Source organism: Dendropsophus ebraccatus, chromosome 6 (assembly GCF_027789765.1).
Source record: "Dendropsophus ebraccatus isolate aDenEbr1 chromosome 6, aDenEbr1.pat, whole genome shotgun sequence".
NCBI lineage: Eukaryota > Metazoa > Chordata > Amphibia > Anura > Hylidae > Dendropsophus > Dendropsophus ebraccatus.
The window spans coordinates 124733267-124751523 of NC_091459.1; the positions used below are offsets into that span (position 1 = coordinate 124733267).

General features: G+C 41.3%; 1 protein-coding gene across 1 annotated transcript in view; it reads right to left on the reverse strand.

Annotated features, from left to right (window-relative positions):
• TDRD6 (tudor domain containing 6) overlaps positions 1 to 18257 on the reverse strand; it is a 28190-nt gene that overhangs the window by 4801 nt on the left and 5132 nt on the right. The window contains exons 2-10 of the mRNA XM_069975861.1: positions 17971 to 18021; positions 16327 to 16401; positions 15379 to 15435; positions 13843 to 13938; positions 12552 to 12626; positions 11150 to 11227; positions 6122 to 6229; positions 5068 to 5142; positions 9 to 3407 (exon numbers count right to left, since the gene is read on the reverse strand). Of these exons, the coding sequence (XP_069831962.1) occupies positions 9 to 3407; positions 5068 to 5142; positions 6122 to 6229; positions 11150 to 11227; positions 12552 to 12626; positions 13843 to 13938; positions 15379 to 15435; positions 16327 to 16401; positions 17971 to 18021 (4014 nt within the window). The remainder of the gene's footprint in view (positions 1 to 8; positions 3408 to 5067; positions 5143 to 6121; positions 6230 to 11149; positions 11228 to 12551; positions 12627 to 13842; positions 13939 to 15378; positions 15436 to 16326; positions 16402 to 17970; positions 18022 to 18257) is intronic.

The window sequence follows — 18257 nt, forward strand, 5'->3', positions numbered from 1 at the left end:
TTACATACCTTGTTCTGTTTCTATCGCTCTTGTGTCGGTGTCATCTCCAGGTAAGGAGTCTTCACTTGGGTCACATACATCTCTAACACAACCCACAAAATTCTGAAATCTCTCCATGAATTCTTCGACAGGTTCATGGTCATTGATGTCGCCTGTAGATGGAGGTGCACAAAAGATTTCTTCAAAAGCTGCATCCTTTGTTCCTGTGTCTCTGACGTCTTTTTCACTCTTCATAGTGTTTTTGAATTCCAGATGTTTACAGTCTGCTGGTTCTTCACCTTCATCAGCTACAACATCTTGACTTAGGTCAACCAATGGAGCTTCAACAATGGTGGACTCAAACTCTTCAAAGCTTAAGCTAGCTTCAATAATGGTTCCTTCTGTAGATATACCTTCTTCATCCTCTTGAATGACTTCTTCAGTATATGTAGTGGCCGCCGCTCCACACTCGGTGATGTCACAGCTGGTTATATCTCCCTCACTTTGCACATAGTGTTTACTAGTTACAGACCATAAATGTTCCATGTGCTGACTGCGTTCAGCTTTTACAGTTTCCACAAATCCTTGGATGACTTCGGGCTGTTTGCGGTCACTGAAGTGAACAGACAAAAATTCACCTATGAAAGTCGCTACATCTTCTTCACAGATTACAGCTTCTTCACTCTTCATACTATATTCAGGTTCCTTGACTTCACCAGTTAGAGCTTTTTTACAGATTATGGTGTCACGTTCGTCTTTACTATCTATAAATTTTTCATGGTTCATACGGTCTTCAAGTTCCAGGTCATTACCAGCTTCAAGCAGTTCACGATCCATGCTGTCTTCAGTTACAGATTCCTTGTCTTCATTGTCTACAGGTTCTTTATGGTACATACTGTCCATTTCCTTGTCTTCAGTGTCTATTGGATCTTCATAGTACATTCTGTCTAGTTCCTTGTCCTCACTGTCTATTGGTTCTTTATGGTACATACTGTCTAGTCCCTTGTCTCCAATGTATGCTGGTTCTTCATGGTACAGACTGTCTAGTACCTGGTCCTCAATGTCTATCGGTTTTTCATGGTACATACTGCCCGGTTCCTTGTCTTCACTGTCTACAGGTTCTTTATAGCACATACTGTCTAGTTCCTTGTCTTCACTGTCTACAGGTTCTTTATAGCACATACTGTCTTGTTCCTTGTCTTCAATGTCTATTGGTTCTTCATGGTACAGACTGTCTAGGACCTGATCCTCAATGTCTATTGGTTCTTCATGGTACATACTGTCTTGTACCTTGTCCTCACCGTCTACAGGTTCTTTATGGTACATATTGTCTAGTTCCTTGTCCTTACTGTCTGCTGGTTCTTTATGGAACACACTGTCTAATTCCTTGTCCTTACTGTCTACTGGTTCTTTATGGTACAAACTGTCAAGTTCCTTGTCTTCAATGTCTATTGGTTCTTCATAGTACATACTGTCTAGTTGCTTGTCTTCACTGTGTACAGGATCTTTATAGCACATACTGTCTTGTTCCTGGTCTTCAATGTCTATTGGTTCTTCATGGTACAGACTGTCTAGTACCTGGTCCTCAATGTCTATCGGTTCTTCATGGAACAGACTGTCTTGTTCCTTGTCCTCGCCGTCTACAGGTTCTTTATGGTACATATTGTCTAGTTCCTTTTCTTCTGTGTCTGTTGGTTCTTCATGGTATATACTGTCTAGTTCCCTGTCTCCACTGTCTGCTGGTTCTTTATGGTACACACTGTCTAGTTCCTTGTCTCCACTGTCTGCTGGTTCTTTATGGTACACACTGTCTAGTTCCTTGTCTTCACTGTCTGCTGGTTCTTTATGGTACACACTGTCTAGTTCCTTGTCTCCACTGTCTGTTGGTTCTTTATGGTACACACTGTCTGGTTCCTTGTCTTCACTGTCTGCTGGTTCTTTAAGGTATAAACTGTCTAGTTCCTTGTCTTCAATGTCTATTGGATCTTCATGGTACAGACTGTCTAGGACCTGGTCCTCAATGTCTATCGGTTCTTCATGGAACAGACTGTCTTGTTCCTTGTCCTCACCGTCTAAAGGTTCTTTATGGTACATATTGTCTAGTTCCTTTTCTTCTGTGTCTGTTGGTTCTTCATGGTATATATTGTCTAGTTCCTTGTCTGCACTGTCTGCTGGTTCTTTATGGTACACACTGTCTAGTTCCTTGTCTCCACTGTCTGCTGATTCTTTATGGTACAAACTGTCGAGTTCCTTGTCTTCAATGTCTATTGGTTCTTTATGGTACACACTGTCTAGTTGCTTGTCTTTACTGTGTATAGGATCTTCATGGTGCATACTGTCTAGTTTCTTGTCTCCAGTGTTTATTAATTCTTTGTGGTACATACTGTCTAACTCCTTGTCTTCAATGTCTATTGGTTCTTCACAGTCCAAGGAGTTTTTGACATCTAGGTCTTTACCATCTACTGGTTCTTCTCCAGCACTAGCTACGGATTCCGGTCTTAAATCAATCAACAGACTTACAACTACGACAGCCTTAAACTCTTCAAAGTTTGATCTAGTTTCTTCAATGTCTCCTTCTGTAGCTACATACTCTTCATCCCCTTGAATTATTTCTTTAGTACCTGTAGTTGTCACTGCTTCAAGTTCAGTGATGTAACAGCCAGGTAAATCTTCATCACTTTGCACAAAGTCATTACTAGTTATAGTCTCTACATGTTGAGTAGCTTCTTCACCAGAGATTGTCTCTTCATTTTCTCTGAAGTCTTTGGCAAATACTGCCTCAATGTCCACATAATCTTTACCTTTTGTCACAACCACACTCTCTACAGGGTCTTCATTTTCGGGCACGTCAACATCAGGAACCAGAGCCACATCATCTTCACAGGTAACAAGACTATATTGACTTTCTATTTCATTTATTGCTTCATCTTCCTCAGGTTCAATCTCTCCAAGTTCCGTAGACACCATATTATATACAATATCGTCTTCTGTAACATCACCAGCCATGGCCTCTTTATCTTCTTCACTGACTTCAATAGCCAACACAGCATCAGTTGCCTCATCATCTTCATTTATGACCTCTAATTTGTGGACATCAGTCCCGATCAATGATGGTACAATTTTATCACCAACTTCAATGGTTTCTAGTGTTTCCTCTTCTTGATACATTAAAATGGAGGCAGCCTCTCCAGCTTTAAGCAAGTCATCACTTTCTGCAAAGTGTCTTGTTTCTAAAGCTTCACTTTTCAGAGCATTTCCGTATTCCTTCAGATCTTTATTACATGCAGCCTCCTCCATCCCATCATTGATTTGCTGTGTCTCCTCATATTCTACATCATCACTGGTGGTAAGTAGGTCCTCACATTCCTCATAGTCTTCACTGGGCATATCCATGCCTTCATTTTCTTCTTCTTCTTGTTTTGTCTCTTCTGGAAAACATGTACAAATAAATGCTCAAAGTTTATACTGCTGGGACTGGCTATAATAAGGCTACTATAATGGCACATTTATAAAACATGTTTGGACATCAGTCATAGTCTCAAATGTATGTCTCCACCCCATTGTATTGCTGCCATACCCCATACAAGAGTCAGAATACAGTCTCAAACAGAAAATATCTGGAAACTACCACACATGTCAGACTAGAGACAATTCATGAAGAGAAGAAGTGCTATTTTATAGTCTGCATTCAACGAGGCACCAGACTTATCACACCATTACATATTAAAGACTATGGACATCTTTGAAAGTATTTTATTACCCTTGCTCTGTGTTTATTACAATGTAAAAAAATTCCAGGTAAAAGTACTACAAATTTTGCCCATGCCTTGTCTTGTTTACAGTGAAGTTCCATCAGGAAATCAGCTTGAGGACTCTAGCCCTTATCTCCCTTCTCTGCTAAAGGATATCCTAAGCTGATTTTAGACCTGATGAAAGGTCAATATTCATATGGTCATAAATCAGGGGAGGAGAGATAAGGGTGGGAGTCCAACTATTTTTCTGTTGAAAGTTTACGGAGAACAGGGCAAAGTAGGGGCTGTAGATGAGAATCTAAGCAAAAATTGTACAGAAGACCTATGCACCATAATATGTACAAAGCAAGAACAAAAAAAAAGGCTTTAAAAAGATGTGCATAGCTTTTTAAGAGGAACCTTTCATTAGTTCTATGCTACCTGAACCACAAGAAGCATAAACAGAGACAGATCCCTCATTATAACAGACTGTAATTTACTCTCAAACACTGTGGTGCTTCAGGGAAATCCCAGTATAAAAACCACCTCGGGTAAAGAATCATCTGGGCAGTCCAAAGTGGCTTCTTCTAACCCTGTACTGCTTCACTTACACATCTTTGCCTATATATCTGTATATAGGTAAAAGTATATTAAATTAAGCATTGTATGGCTGGGAAAAGCCATCTGAGCCTCGTCCCAGGTAACTTGAAGCCCTGTTCCCTGACAGCTTGTAAACTAGGATTCCTCTAAAATGTAGCATGTTACAGTAGAGCATAGAGAGCTGTAATAAGCCACTCTTCTACTTAGATAACCAAGGAAGTGTAAATGTCTCTTGAATATAAACCCCACTCCACTACTCACAAACCAGCACTTGCTTTTTCTGCTGTCTAAACTTGGGTTTGTAATACAGCTTGCCTTTAAAGTGTCACTGTTGTTACAAAAAACTTTTGACATAACAGAGACATTTAAAAAGTTTTGATCATCTGGGTCTAAGTGTTTAGACCCGTAACGATCAAGAGAACGAGCGAGGAGCAGACTGAGTCAGGCTTAAAATGGAGCTCTATGGAGCCTCAGAGCAGAGACTGAACACATTACAGCACAGTCCCCACCCAGCTCTGAACACTCAGACCCGACTGATCAGAACTTTTGACATGTCTCTGACACAAGTCCAAAGATACTAGATACAGCTTTTCATAGATGTAACTAAAGAATATACATGAATATATGAACCAGTTTTTGTTACCAATATGTTTACACAGAGAACCTTGTTCAAATAATTCTTGAGCTGTGGATGACTATGATTCTGTCTTTACTGTGGGAATGTCTAGGGACAAAACTGAGATAGAGAATGACTTGCCTTCTGTACAATCTTCAAACTCCTCTGCAGTCTCAGCATCCGATACAATTGTTAGTTCACTTTCTGGTGTAACCTCTGTAAGAAATTGGGATATAAAGTGGATGTTCTTCAATTTCAAATGAACAGTAAAGGGTAACAAGAGAATAAATGAATAAAAAAAGAAAAGAATAAAAGGGGTATTTCAGTGAGAAAAAATTATTTGGCAATAGCAATTTAAGGTGCCTTCACACATCCAGCATTGCAGTGGATTTCACGATACTCTGTAGTGTTATTCCCTATGGCTGCTGGGTTAAGTGGGCAGGGGCTACATTCTCTCGGCAAAATTAAAATTTGCAAGAATGTAGCCCCTCCCTGCCCACTTAACCCAGCAATTGTCGGGCTAATACATTACCTGTCTGTGCTCCAGCCTGTTTCTCCGCTTCCTTGGTGTCCCGCTGATTAGCTGAGCAGGACCTCAGAAGCAAGCTGCAGAGCAGAAAGGTAAAGTATTTGCCTGGCACCTGCTGGGTTAAGTGGGCAGGGGCTACATTCTTGCAGTGGAAAGAAAATCCGCTGCGAAAATATAGAACCATAGGGAATGACACTACAGAGCATTGCTGCGTGTTTTGCAGCGTGGAACACGATTTGATACTTTACGTGTGAAGGCACCCTTAAAGAGGTTGTCAGGAAAAATGTTATGCCACGGGAAGCTGTATGCATAGTTTAAGATTTCCCAAGGACAACCCAAGCCACAACAATATGAATACCTTGTCATACGTTAGAAGTACAATGGAAATATTTGTGTTTATATCCAGGGGTTGAAAAATCTTACAGGTCTATTTCTGTGTTACGTTGAGTTCCATTAAGTTTACACAATCTTTTTAACCCCTATGTGTACAGACCGTGTCCAGGTTTTGTAAAACTGCAATTCCCATCATGCCTGGACAGCCAAAGCGTGATGGGAAATATTGTTGGAGGGTCAAAGGTTCCCCACCCTGGCCCTAAAAGAAAAAGATCCCCCATATGATATAACATCTCGATGTTCAGACAGTGGTGTGCGTCCATCATACAGTACCTTTCTTTGCATCATCTGACATCTTTTCTTCATGAGGAAGAACCAGTTGCTCAATGAAATGATCGATCAGACTCTCCAGAGATTCAGAGGTGTCCCGGGACAGTAGTTCTAAAAAGAACAAACACAATGATTTTGGTAAATGAGAAATACCATAAGGCAAAGGCACCAATCATTACCCTCAATTATTTATTTTGCAACCTAAAACAAAGCAGAATTTTTTTTTAATCAAAAGCTGAACTGTGCTTAGTCTCTTCAGACATTGCCTATTTACAGCACTAGCAGGATGTAGCTCTCGAGACAGTGCCATACATGTATTGTGCAGGCTCAGTATCACAGAGCTGACAGTCTGCTATAACAGCCAGGGGTGCAATGTAGTAACCCAAATGAATTAAAGATTATGGACACGTTTGTACTTTATTATCATTAACATTTTGCTTAGCTTCTATGTCCTGTGGTCACACGAGGCCACTCTCTTCCCTTGATGTAATTTGTGCACCTGCAAAGAGGGGAGGAACTGCGGTGGACTGCGTTGGAGCATGGTGAATATGTGGTTGTTTTACTTTTTTTAATTACGTACATGGGTAATTCTTTTTACTTGGAGAGGGTGTTAACTTTGTGAGGGAGGGGAGTAGCAACATGGAGGACACTACCTACTAGGGGCCTACTTGCACAGAGAGGCCTACTATATGGATGGAAAGGCCTACAATATGGACTTCTACATAGGGGCATATAGGGACCTAACTACTATATGGTGATACAAAGGGTACCTTATACGGTGGCAGAGGGGGGGGCCAACTACTATGTATGGGCCTAGAGAGACCTAACTATAAGAAAGGGTCAAAGGGGGGCCTAACTACTATATTATAATTATTATTTACTTATTTTTAGAGCGCCTTTAATTCCATAGCGCTATACAAGAGATAGGGGTAACAAGCAGGAACAATACAAGATTAGAGCACATTACATGAAGGCAAAAGACAGACATGGGGGAAGAGGACCTAGCCCGCGATGGCTTACAATCTATAATTGGAGTACAGAGGGGATCTAGCCTCTATATGTGGACACATAGAGGGCCTAACTACTATATATGAGGGCACAGAGGGGGGGGGGGAAATATTGTGTGTTCTGGAACAAGGAACGTAAAATATTTATATGGTAGATTCTGGCGATAAAATAAGACATCCTCTGTAGTCACTGTATATAACTGCACTGTTAATATTTGTACGGTGTGCACAGCCTATGGTTAGCTGGTATTAAAAGAGATATGTACATCTGCACTGGAGTAGACTTTATACAGACAGTTATACTGTCACCCGTGTTTGCACGGGTGACATTGACAGAAGCAGCAGCCACAGCGATGTGTGGCTTCCTTAACCTGTAAAAATGCTTTGAATCATTGGCGGACGGTGTCACTGAGGTGGGCTATTGAGTCCCCTCTCTCAGACTCTCCAGCACTTTCTTCACTAGGATGAGCCTCAAACCAAAAAGAAGGGGGGCATGGATTACAGCATACAAAAAATTTAAACAGCTACATGGGCAAGTGGAATCTACAGAAGAAGAAGGAGCAGTTTTATCTACTCAAATGTGAACCGACATATCATCTCTTCTCGTACAATGAGTTTTTTTGTAGCACTGGTATCTACCAATATATGATGAAAGTATGTGGGGGATATTGGTCTAAGTATAGTACAAGATTTTATTCAATAACAGTATGGCGGTCATGGTGTGGAGGTATTTATTTGTCCCATATTTGTATAATGGTATAACACCCACCCCCACAGTCCTTGGCTATATTGTCTTGCATGAAACTGGTCCACTGGGGGGACCACCAATATATGAATATATACATCTTTTGAAAGGGTATTACAAAATCATGTACTTTTTTTTTTTATAACATGGAACTCTTTAGAAGAGACTTTGATTCTGGTGGAACCAAGCTGTCCTTGTATTACATGTATGGTCAGTGATCTGAGTGACCACAATGTTATCTCCTAAACAGTCAGTGTTTTCTTCTGGCAGAATCATCTGATGCCAGAGGGACCTAGAGTGATCAGACACTCGCCTTGTGAAAGGGGTTCTCGGTCATGAAATGACCTCTTAGAACAGGTATGGACTGAGTTAAGGAAGGTGTAAACTTTATTTAAATGTGTTCTTGTGTTTGGTGCAACTTATTTGACTCCTCGAACCAGAGGAAGCATTTCTATGTTCAGAGAAGCTGCCATGAAAAAGGCATATAAGCAGTCACTAAGAGAAGTAGGTCATGTATCTATGATTTAGCTGTCCTTCTCAGAGCACCTTAGATAGGTAGTAACCACTTCAACGCCTCAAAAGTCCGGCAGTCCTGGAGAAGTCATCTAGACAACGGTTTGGTGCATCGTCTGGCAAATCCACCTGAATTTGTAAATTACTTCTATTTAAATATTTCAAGTCTTCCAGTACTTAAAAGCTGCTGTATGTCCTGCAGGAAGTGAAGTATTCTTCCCAGTCTGACACAGTGCTCTCTACTGCCACCTCTGTCCATGTCAGTAAATGCTCAGAGAAGCAGCAAATCCCAATAGGAAACCTCTACTGCTCTGAACAGTTCCTGACATTGACAGAAGTAGCAGCAGAGAGCACTGTGTCAGACTGGACAGAACACACCACTTCTTGCAGGACATGCAGCAGCTGATAAGTACTAGAAGACTTGAGAATTATTAATAGAATAGATACCAATTGGTATACCTTTCTGACACAAGTTGATTTGAAAAAAAAATTTCCTCTGGAATACCCATTAGGTTCATTCACACGTACAGGATCCGCAGCAGATTTGATGGTGCAGATTTGAATCTGTGTTCAGTTATTTAGATCAAATCTGCTGCAGATCCACAGTAGAAAATCCGCTGCGATACGGTGTGTGTGAAGCTACCCTGTTAAGCAGTGTATGCTTTACCATGAAGATTTCCCCTCAGCTCTCAATACTTCTTATTTATGGCTCAGTTGGCTGTATACACTTGGACAGGAAATATTCTCCATTCAATCCAGATTTCACTGTCAGATGTAGAGTCCATCAAGCCCCTATAGCCCTATACTACTATTACCCATTGTCCTATTGATGTTGCTTCTAGAAGAGGAAAGGCAGTGTCGCAAGGACAAGTGATGCTCAGCATCCAGGTCTGTATTTTTGATTGCAGAAATTCTCACTTCACAGACACAGCTTTTATGGCCTCGACATGTCAGAGAGTTGGCACTGTATAAGTGTGTCATGCTGCAAATTACTGAGTTGTAGTTGGTTTATAGCTATTAAATGCCTATATATGCTGAATTTATAGAACATATTTACAAGAAACACTGCTAAAGAATTGTTGGCAGTGATCCCTTATGTATTCAGGCCATTGCTTTAATTTTTACCATAATATTGCTCTACTAATTAAGGCAAATAAAGCCGAGAAAAGGCAGACAGCAGAGAGGATAGGAGAGAATAGTGAAAAGGTAAGGGTCCTTTTACAGTAAAAGATTTCTTGACCACAGACGGTAGCAAACAAGTGCCAATCAGCGAGATTGACTCCTTTGCAGCACCTTTACACAACACCAAAAAAAAAAAACCCGTCCGGGCTGCACCAACGATCCTTGTATCATTCGTGTGGCTGTGGAAACTGACAGCCCACACATGTACCTTTCCATGCTGTCAGTTTCCAGGTCCCACAAGCAATGCATTTGCACTGCTGTGTAATATGGCATCCTACTCTCTGGTCACTGCTATATCTTCAGGCCGCCCTGCCTTCTCTGGTTGTCAATTATTCTGGAGGCGACAGCAGCCTGAATATACAGAGGCAGCTGGAGAGCGGGACGGAATGTGAAGATGCCAGATCACACAGCAGTGCAGAAGGCAAGCATGTATTGCTTGTGTGATCTGGAAACTGACAGCACATATGCATATCTGTTAGTTTCCCTATGCTAGTACAAAAAAACGAGATCAGATGAGGATAGGGCGTTTTCCTGGTCCTTGGTCTGATTACCATCACTTTTACATGGGCCGATTATCGGCTGAAGGAGCATTTCTAGCAACACTCCAGGGCGATAATCAGCCCGTGTACAAGGGCTTAAGAGGAGAGAATGAACAGAAGAGCACAGGGGGATAAAAAGGTAAGAAGCTGCAATGGCATAAGCAGCAGAGCAAAGCTAGATGTAGATGAACGGGTGTGTTAAAGAGATAAGAAAAAAGCAAGAGCGAGAATAAGATGGAAGCTAAGGAACAGGGAAATGTTTGTGAGAGAGAAAGCAGATCAGAGAGTAAGTAAAAAAAGACTGGTGATATAGGAGAAAGAAGAATGTGGAGGGTAAAGAGGCAGCAATATAGAAGTCTGGTAGTGTGTTACAACACATAGGTAAGGCTAGGTTCACACTGCGTTTTTGCAATCCCTTTTTATTTTATCTGTTTTTTGCAAAAAACGGATGAAAAAAACAAATGCATTTGTGTACATCCATTTTTCCATTGACTTCCATTGTAAACAAAAAAAAAAAAACACGGATCAAAACGTACAGTAGTGTCAGCTACGTTTTTGTGTCCGTCAAAAAGAAAAAACATCCGTGTTTTTTTTGTTTGTTTTTTTTTACAAAGAAAGTCAATGGAAAAACGGATGCACACAAATGCATCCGTTTTTTTGCACAAAACGTTTGAAAAAAAAAAAAAAAAAAACGGATTGCAAAAACGCAGTGTGAACCTACCCTAAGATACGGTTGCAGAAACCACCCTGTGAGAGTCCTGCCTTAAGCAGTGTGAACATATACCGTTCTTACATACCCAGGAGGATGTAAGCCATGCAAACAGGTTTGGTTTACATACAGGACCAGAAGATGCTAGACATCAAACTGGTATCCAGGATATTATGTTGCAGAACAGCGCCAGAAAATCTTTCTTCAGGTATACAAAAATTCATTTATTGAAATATACATAAATTAAATGGGAATAAAAGGTGTTTGTGCTTTGTAATCAAAACTATGAATCTGCATGGCTTTACATCCACAGACATGGAACAAATCATGAATAACCTTGCTGACGTGAGGACATCAGGTCAGGGCACTGCTGGTAATCTGCAGTCTCCTGGTAACCAGCCTCAATGACGCCACCTAGTAAAACAAACACAATGTTACAAGTAAATATATGCACATATCACGGACACATCTGACCCTAGTGGTTCATTATATACAAAACAGCAAAACACAAAGATCAGGGCTGATCAATAAAAAATGCTGATGCTGTCCACAGGTGTGTGACTCTCTGTGGCTAACTTCACACTACCTTAACCCCTTAAGGACCGCACCAATTTCCATTTTTGCGCTTTCGTTTTTTCCTCCTTGTGCTTAAAAGGCCATAGCACTTGCATATTTTTACCTTAAGACCCACATGAGCCCTTATTTTTTGGTAACTAATTGTACTTCGCAATGACAGGCTGAATTTTTGCATAAAATATGCTGCGAAAACGTTAAACGTGTGGTGAAATTGAATTTTTTTTAATTTGGGGAGGTTTCGTGTTTACGCCGTTTGCCCTTGGGTAAAACTGACTTGTTATATATGTTCCTCAAGTTGTTACGATTACAACAATATGTAACTTGTGTAACTTTTAAAAAATTAAAACTTTTTAAAAAAATATATGTTCATTAACCTCCCCCCACTAGACCACCTAGGACCGGAAAAGCAACTTTTTAAATGCAGCTGTCAACTTTGACAGCTGCATTTAAAAAGCTAATTAGCGGGCATGGAGATTGGACCGTACCCGCTTATAGTTGCAGTCCCGGGCTGCAGACAACACCCGGGATTGCAGCGGTTCAGAGCGGGGTCACTGCGCAGACCCCTTCTGAACTCCCTTAACAACATCAGGGCGTACATTTACGCCCTTGGTCGCTAAGGGGTTAAAATCTCAGAAAACCGCCATGGCTATTTTTTTCTTTCTTTTTTGGCAAAACTGTCAGTGACCAAGGGGGACATTTATGAAAGGGTGTAAATATACACCTGGTGTAAACTGCCCACAGCAACCAATCACAGCTAAGCTTTCAGCTCTAGAATATAAGAGGAGCTGTGATTGGTTACACCAGGTGTATATTTACACCTTTTCATAAATCTCCCCCAAGTGCATTTGAGTGTCAGTTTTGCATCGCAGTTTCAAAAAAGTGAATGAAGCTGAACTGTAATAATGTACACAACCCAAAGATAGGGGTGGCACAGTTTTTGCAAGAAAGTAGCCGAGTTTTCTCTAATCCTGGGATATTCCTTTATTAAGTACTGTGTCCCTACTGTGCTGTCATAACATCTCCTGCAGTTAGCAGTGACATGACACTACAGACGTGAAAGTCCAAATGCTGAGCCATCCATGCCCCACGTTACTGCTGTGACTTTCCACCAAAACTTGCAACAGAATGAGGGATGCTTAGATACAGACAGAGTATACATTACCTTGTTCTGCTGTGACAAGTAGAGGAGGATTTGGAGACATATCCTCTGTTGTATAATTGTGCTCTTCATTTGAGCCTAGAACGAAGAGTAAAAACATTATACAACATTATTTAACTAAGAACCTTACATTATGAAAGTCCTGTCTGAACCAAGAGAAGAGTTTGAGTTTCATGACAGGTGGAGGTTATTAAAGGGTTTTTACTTTTGTTTTCTGGGTTGACACAAGACGCTCCCTCCTTCAAACTATTTAGATGTTATGGTCACTATTAGGCTGCATTCACACGTTCCGTTTCCCACACAGAACACGGACATGGAATGCCTGTAACGGACTTCTCCCCCGCCCGGGCAGCATCTGTGATAAGATGCCAAGAACAAGGGAAGTGTACAGATATGCGCCGAATTGTACTAACAGAGCCGTGCGGATGATTCATTACAGCGCACATGAATACAGTTCCCCCGCTCTCAGCATCTTATCACAGATGCTGCCCTGGCGGGGGAGAGTCTATTACAGCCATTCTACGTTTGTGTTCTGTGCGGAACAGGGAACGTGTGAATGCAGCCTTAGAGATGAGAGCGAACCTCGAGCAGAACTGCCATAATCCCAGATTTCAGGTGAGCTGTACAGAAGTCATACTTTTTACAAAGTGTAATGGTGAAGATCTCACACTCTATATCCAGATGTAGAGGAAGAAATTCTTCACGTTTTTACATTGTGTTTAATGCCTAGGCTGAAATATGTGACATAAATCCACAGCATGCTCTTATCTCTGCAATAATTTTATTTGCTATGCGTGCATGAGGTCCGGAAAACCCCAAACCCCAAAATGGTAGTGTAATGTGTCACCGATCTGTGGGTCAGAACCCAGTGCTCATCTCAGTGCGGCTTTATCTGTCACGAATACAAAAGCAGAAGATGTCACAGATTGTTATGTGTCAGTCACTGTAAATGTGGAAGAAGCCTGGAAAGCGAGATGCCAAAGACCTCGGAAACAGGAGCAGCAAGGGTCATTGCAGCATGATATTTGTTAGGTGGTACATGGTACTGCACCAACGCTACGTGACTAGATCATTCATTTTTAAAAGCTGGATATTCCGATATAGCAAGCTGCTTTTAAGAGTTACTGTCATTAAAAAAAAACAAAAAAAAAACCATTTGATATGTTGATCAGTCAGGAGCCTCTTTTTACAAGTATTTTCCAAGTTAAAGGATCTGCAAAATTGCAGACTCAAAATAAGCTTCACAAAACATACTGACGTGTGAATGAGACCTTAGTTCTACCCATTTAATTACCAGAATCATCCTGCGGAAGCTGATCCCCCAGAGCTGCTCGATCCAAGTCTTCTGCTGCCTGGGCATCATGTACTCGATAATGTACATCTGTGGTTTCTAAAAATAAATGTAAGATGTAAGAAGTAGGATCTCACTCTCTTCTGCCACTTTTGTTTGTTTCCATGTCCCGTATTCCACGCATCCTACAGACGGCAAAGCCCTGTAGTGGACTCTTTGCCCGCCCAGCATCATGTATCAATATGATGCCAGGAGCGGGGAAAGCGTTTGAATCTTTGCAGCACTGTAATATAACAGACACACGGCTGTAATATTACAGTGCCGCAAAGATTTAGAAACTTTTCCCACTCCTGGCATCGTATTGATACATGATGCTGGGCGGGCAAAGAGTCCACTACAGGGCTTCCCTGTCTGTAGCTTCCATGGAATATGGAACATGGGAACAAGCCCTAAGATGTTGTGTTCACTATTAACGGCAACGGGGTTAAACAATTGGAATAGGCGTTATCTTAGATCCCAGCAGACCTGTATAGAGGTCTTACATTTTTAGGCTATGTTCACACAATGTAAGTTCCGTAGTAATCATGGCAGTTATTGAAAATTGGCAACAGCCGTGATTGTGCTGCAGGCTGAAGGAATCCCGGCTGGAGTGTATACACATAGGGGGAGATTTATCAAAGGGTGTAAAATTTAGACTGGTGCAAACTGGCCACAGCAACCAATTACAGCTCAGCTTCCAGCTCTGGTGAAAGGAAAGAGGAGCTGTGATTGGTTGCTGTGGCCAGTTTGCGCCAGTCTAAATTTTACACCCTTTGATAAATCTTCCCCATTGTATACACTCCAGCCAGGATCCCTAGCAGCACTGGGAAAAATTGACATGTCAGTTTTCTGCGGCCGCTATTCGCTGAATAGTGGCTGCAGAAAACGTGTCAGTGCACACAATGGAGCGTGCGGCTCCATTCGCACGCTCCATTGTGAGCAGCAGGGAATTCTGATGCGGACGCATCCGTATTCAGCAGCAGAGAAGATCATTCGGCCAGTACTACAGTACCGGCTGGGATGATCTTTGACACCGGCTGTTCCGTGAGTCGGCCAGGTCACGGAATGTCCAGTATCTCATGCTGTGTGAACATGGCCTTAAACAGTAATGGTAAAGACCTCATTGGATACATCCAGATGTAGAAGAACTCCCCTGACCCACATCTGTGGTGATCCTGTTGCAAGATCTGCAAGCAATTCATGTATATTTCCCCTTGTGTTTAGCACAATTATATTTCTGTATCGATTTTTCCCACATGTGAATGGAATTTTGAAAGCCACACCAAATTGTACAGTACTGTTCCACAGATCTGGGCCCTGCAGCATAACGCTATTAGGTGGTAGTGCACAGTACTGCAGAGATGCCCCGTTAACTTGAATAGCTCAATTGGTTTGTCTAAAATGAACAACCTTACCTTACCTCTAGTTAAAATATATAAGAGTGATGCTTTGTGTATTTTACAAAGAGTGCTGTATAAAAAAAAATTATTTAAAAGTTACCTGATTTATCCAGCGGAAACTGATCCAAGTCATCATGTAAATCTGTGGTTTCTGAAACTAAATGAGATGTAAGAGTTAGGCTAGGTTCACACTGCGTTTTTGTAATCCGTTTTTTGCAAAAAATGGATGAAAAAAACAGATGCATTTGTGTGCATCAGTTTTTCCATTGACTTCCATTGTAAAAAAACGGATCCATTTTTTTTGACGGACACAAAAACGTAGCTGACACTACTTTAGTGTCCGTCAAAAAAAAAAAACTGATACGTTTTGATCTTTTTTTTTACAATGAAAGTCAATGGAAAAACGGATCAAAACAGATGCACACAAATGCAAAACAAACGGATGAAAAAAACGGATTGCAAAAAGGCAGTGTGAACCTAGCTTCAGTATTATAACTAAAAGGAAACATAGTACAACGTTACAGATAATATAACAAGGAGGGGGCATGAATGACATGAAGACATTCAATGTAAAATGTTAATAAACTTAAAATTATTCCATTATCCAGGGAGGTATAATACAATAGAAGAAGCTGATAATTTTACATACATGTGTAGACTTTACTATGTATTTATACACTTGCTATATATGAAAGATGTTATGTATTTTAACCCCTTATGCAGAGCACCACACAATATTCTGCAGCTCAAGTGACACTGACTGGTGCTTGATAGGATAGGAGCGATCTGCACATCCCCCAGGCAGACATCTTCCTATAGGTATGCCTGTCTGACACTAGCTGAAAATGACATGCAATTTAAAGGGGCTCCTGCAAATAAAGCTGCTTAAGTAGTACTGTATTTCTACTATGCTGTCACAACATCTTCTGTAGTTGGCAGTGAGAGATGCAGCGACATAAGTGAATGTCTGAATGCTGAGCCAACCATGCCCTACGTTACTGCTGTGACAGAATGAGGGATGCTAAGATACAGAGAGATAATACATTACCTTCTTCTGCTGCAACCTGTACAGGAGGATTTGTAGACATATCCTCTGTTGTATCGTTGTTCTCTTCATATGGGCCTAGAACAAAGTAAAAACATACAACCCCATAGGATTAAGATTTTGTTTTTAGAATAGGCTCACATTATGAGAGTCCTAGAAAAGCAATCAAAAGCCAGCACATCACACTAAGGGTGGGTTCACATTGAGGAATTCCCACGGATAAACTCCACCGAATTCCGCTGGCTGTACACGCTCACGGACGCGTGCCTTTCTGCCGGCTCCATAGACACCATTCTATGGGCCGGCTGATTCCGCATTCCGCCGAAAGAATTCGCTAATTCTCCCTGGCGTACGCCTGCTGTATGTCCCGCTTGCACTATGGGCGGGCTGGGAGAGCTTGGGGGGGGCGTGACAAGGCGGGGATGACGCTTGCAGGCGTAAATCATGATCCAAGTCTACACCTGCAGGAAGCAGGTGTAGATTTAGTACGCCGGGCGCAGGTTTGGGTGCCCGGCAGGATACTCTAAGAGGCGTGCACCTCTTAGTGAATCCTGCTGGGGAAAAGGGGGTGGGGGCTAATATAAGACCGGCGTACTTGTACATAAATCCCCCCCATAGAGTTCAGTTGCTCCTATATGCCCAGATATGTGAACTTATAGGGGGAGATTTATCAAACATGGTGTGAAGTGAAACTGGCTCAGTTGCCCCTAGCAACCAATCAGATTCCACCTTTCACTCCTCACAGAGACTGGTGGAATCTGATTGGTTGCTAGGGGCAACTGAGCCAGTGTCACTTTACACCATGTTTGATAAATCTCCCATAGTCCGAGAGAGGCCATTGCTAGCGTAGAACCTACTCTCTGAGGTCGCCTTAACGGGGTGAGTTAGTACATTTTGTTTGATCAAATGGTTTGCTATATTGATCAAATGGTTTGCTAAGAACCTCATTTTTTTCAAAAAAACTAATTCTATATGGCCCTTACAGTTTGCTGCAGCAAATTTTTGCTTTTGACTATTATGAGAGTCCTGTCTGAACTAAGACAACATTGACATTTATGACAGGTCAGACAGATATCAAAGGGTTATTACAGGTTTTCACTTTTGTTTTCCAGGGAGCTCCCTCCTTCTTGCCCCTTAGATGATGTGGTCGCTATTAACCACAACATCTCAGGGAGTTAAACAACCGAAATAGGCTTTATCTTAGATCCCAGCCCACCTGTATAGAGGTCATACTTTTTTAAATAGTAATGGTAAAGACCTTATTGGCTACACCCAGATGTAGAGGAAAAAATCTGCTGCAGATCCTGTTGCAAAATCTGCAAACAATTCATGTGTATTTGTCACATGTTCACCTTTTGTTTAGCACACTTATATTTCTGTATGGATTTTTCCACTATGTGTGAATGGTGTCCTGAAAGCACCAACAATTTGAACAGTACTGTTCCACAGATCTGGTCCATGCAGCATGATCCTATTATTAGTGGTAGTGCACGGTACTGCAGAGAATCCCCGTTAACTTGAATAGCTCAATTGGTTTGTCTAAAATGAACAACCTTACCTTACATGGCTCTAGTTATAATATAAAAGAGTGATGATTTGTGTATTTTACAAAAAGTGCTGTGTAAAAAAAAATATTTCAAAAGTTACCAGATTCATCCTGCGGTAGCTGATCCGAGTCATCATGTACATCTGCCGTTTCTGCAAATAAATGAGATGTAAAAAAGTGCAGTATAAATATAAAAATATATGTATACACACACACACTAATATATATATATATATAATTTTTTTTATATGAACATATACGTGACAATGATTTACTATTAGCAGCTTCTGTTGTACAAGTCTATGGGATTGCCAAAGAGAAGAGCTGAATGGAGTGGCAGCAGGCACGCTCAATGGCTGCTTCATTTAAATAAGGGACTTTGGACCAG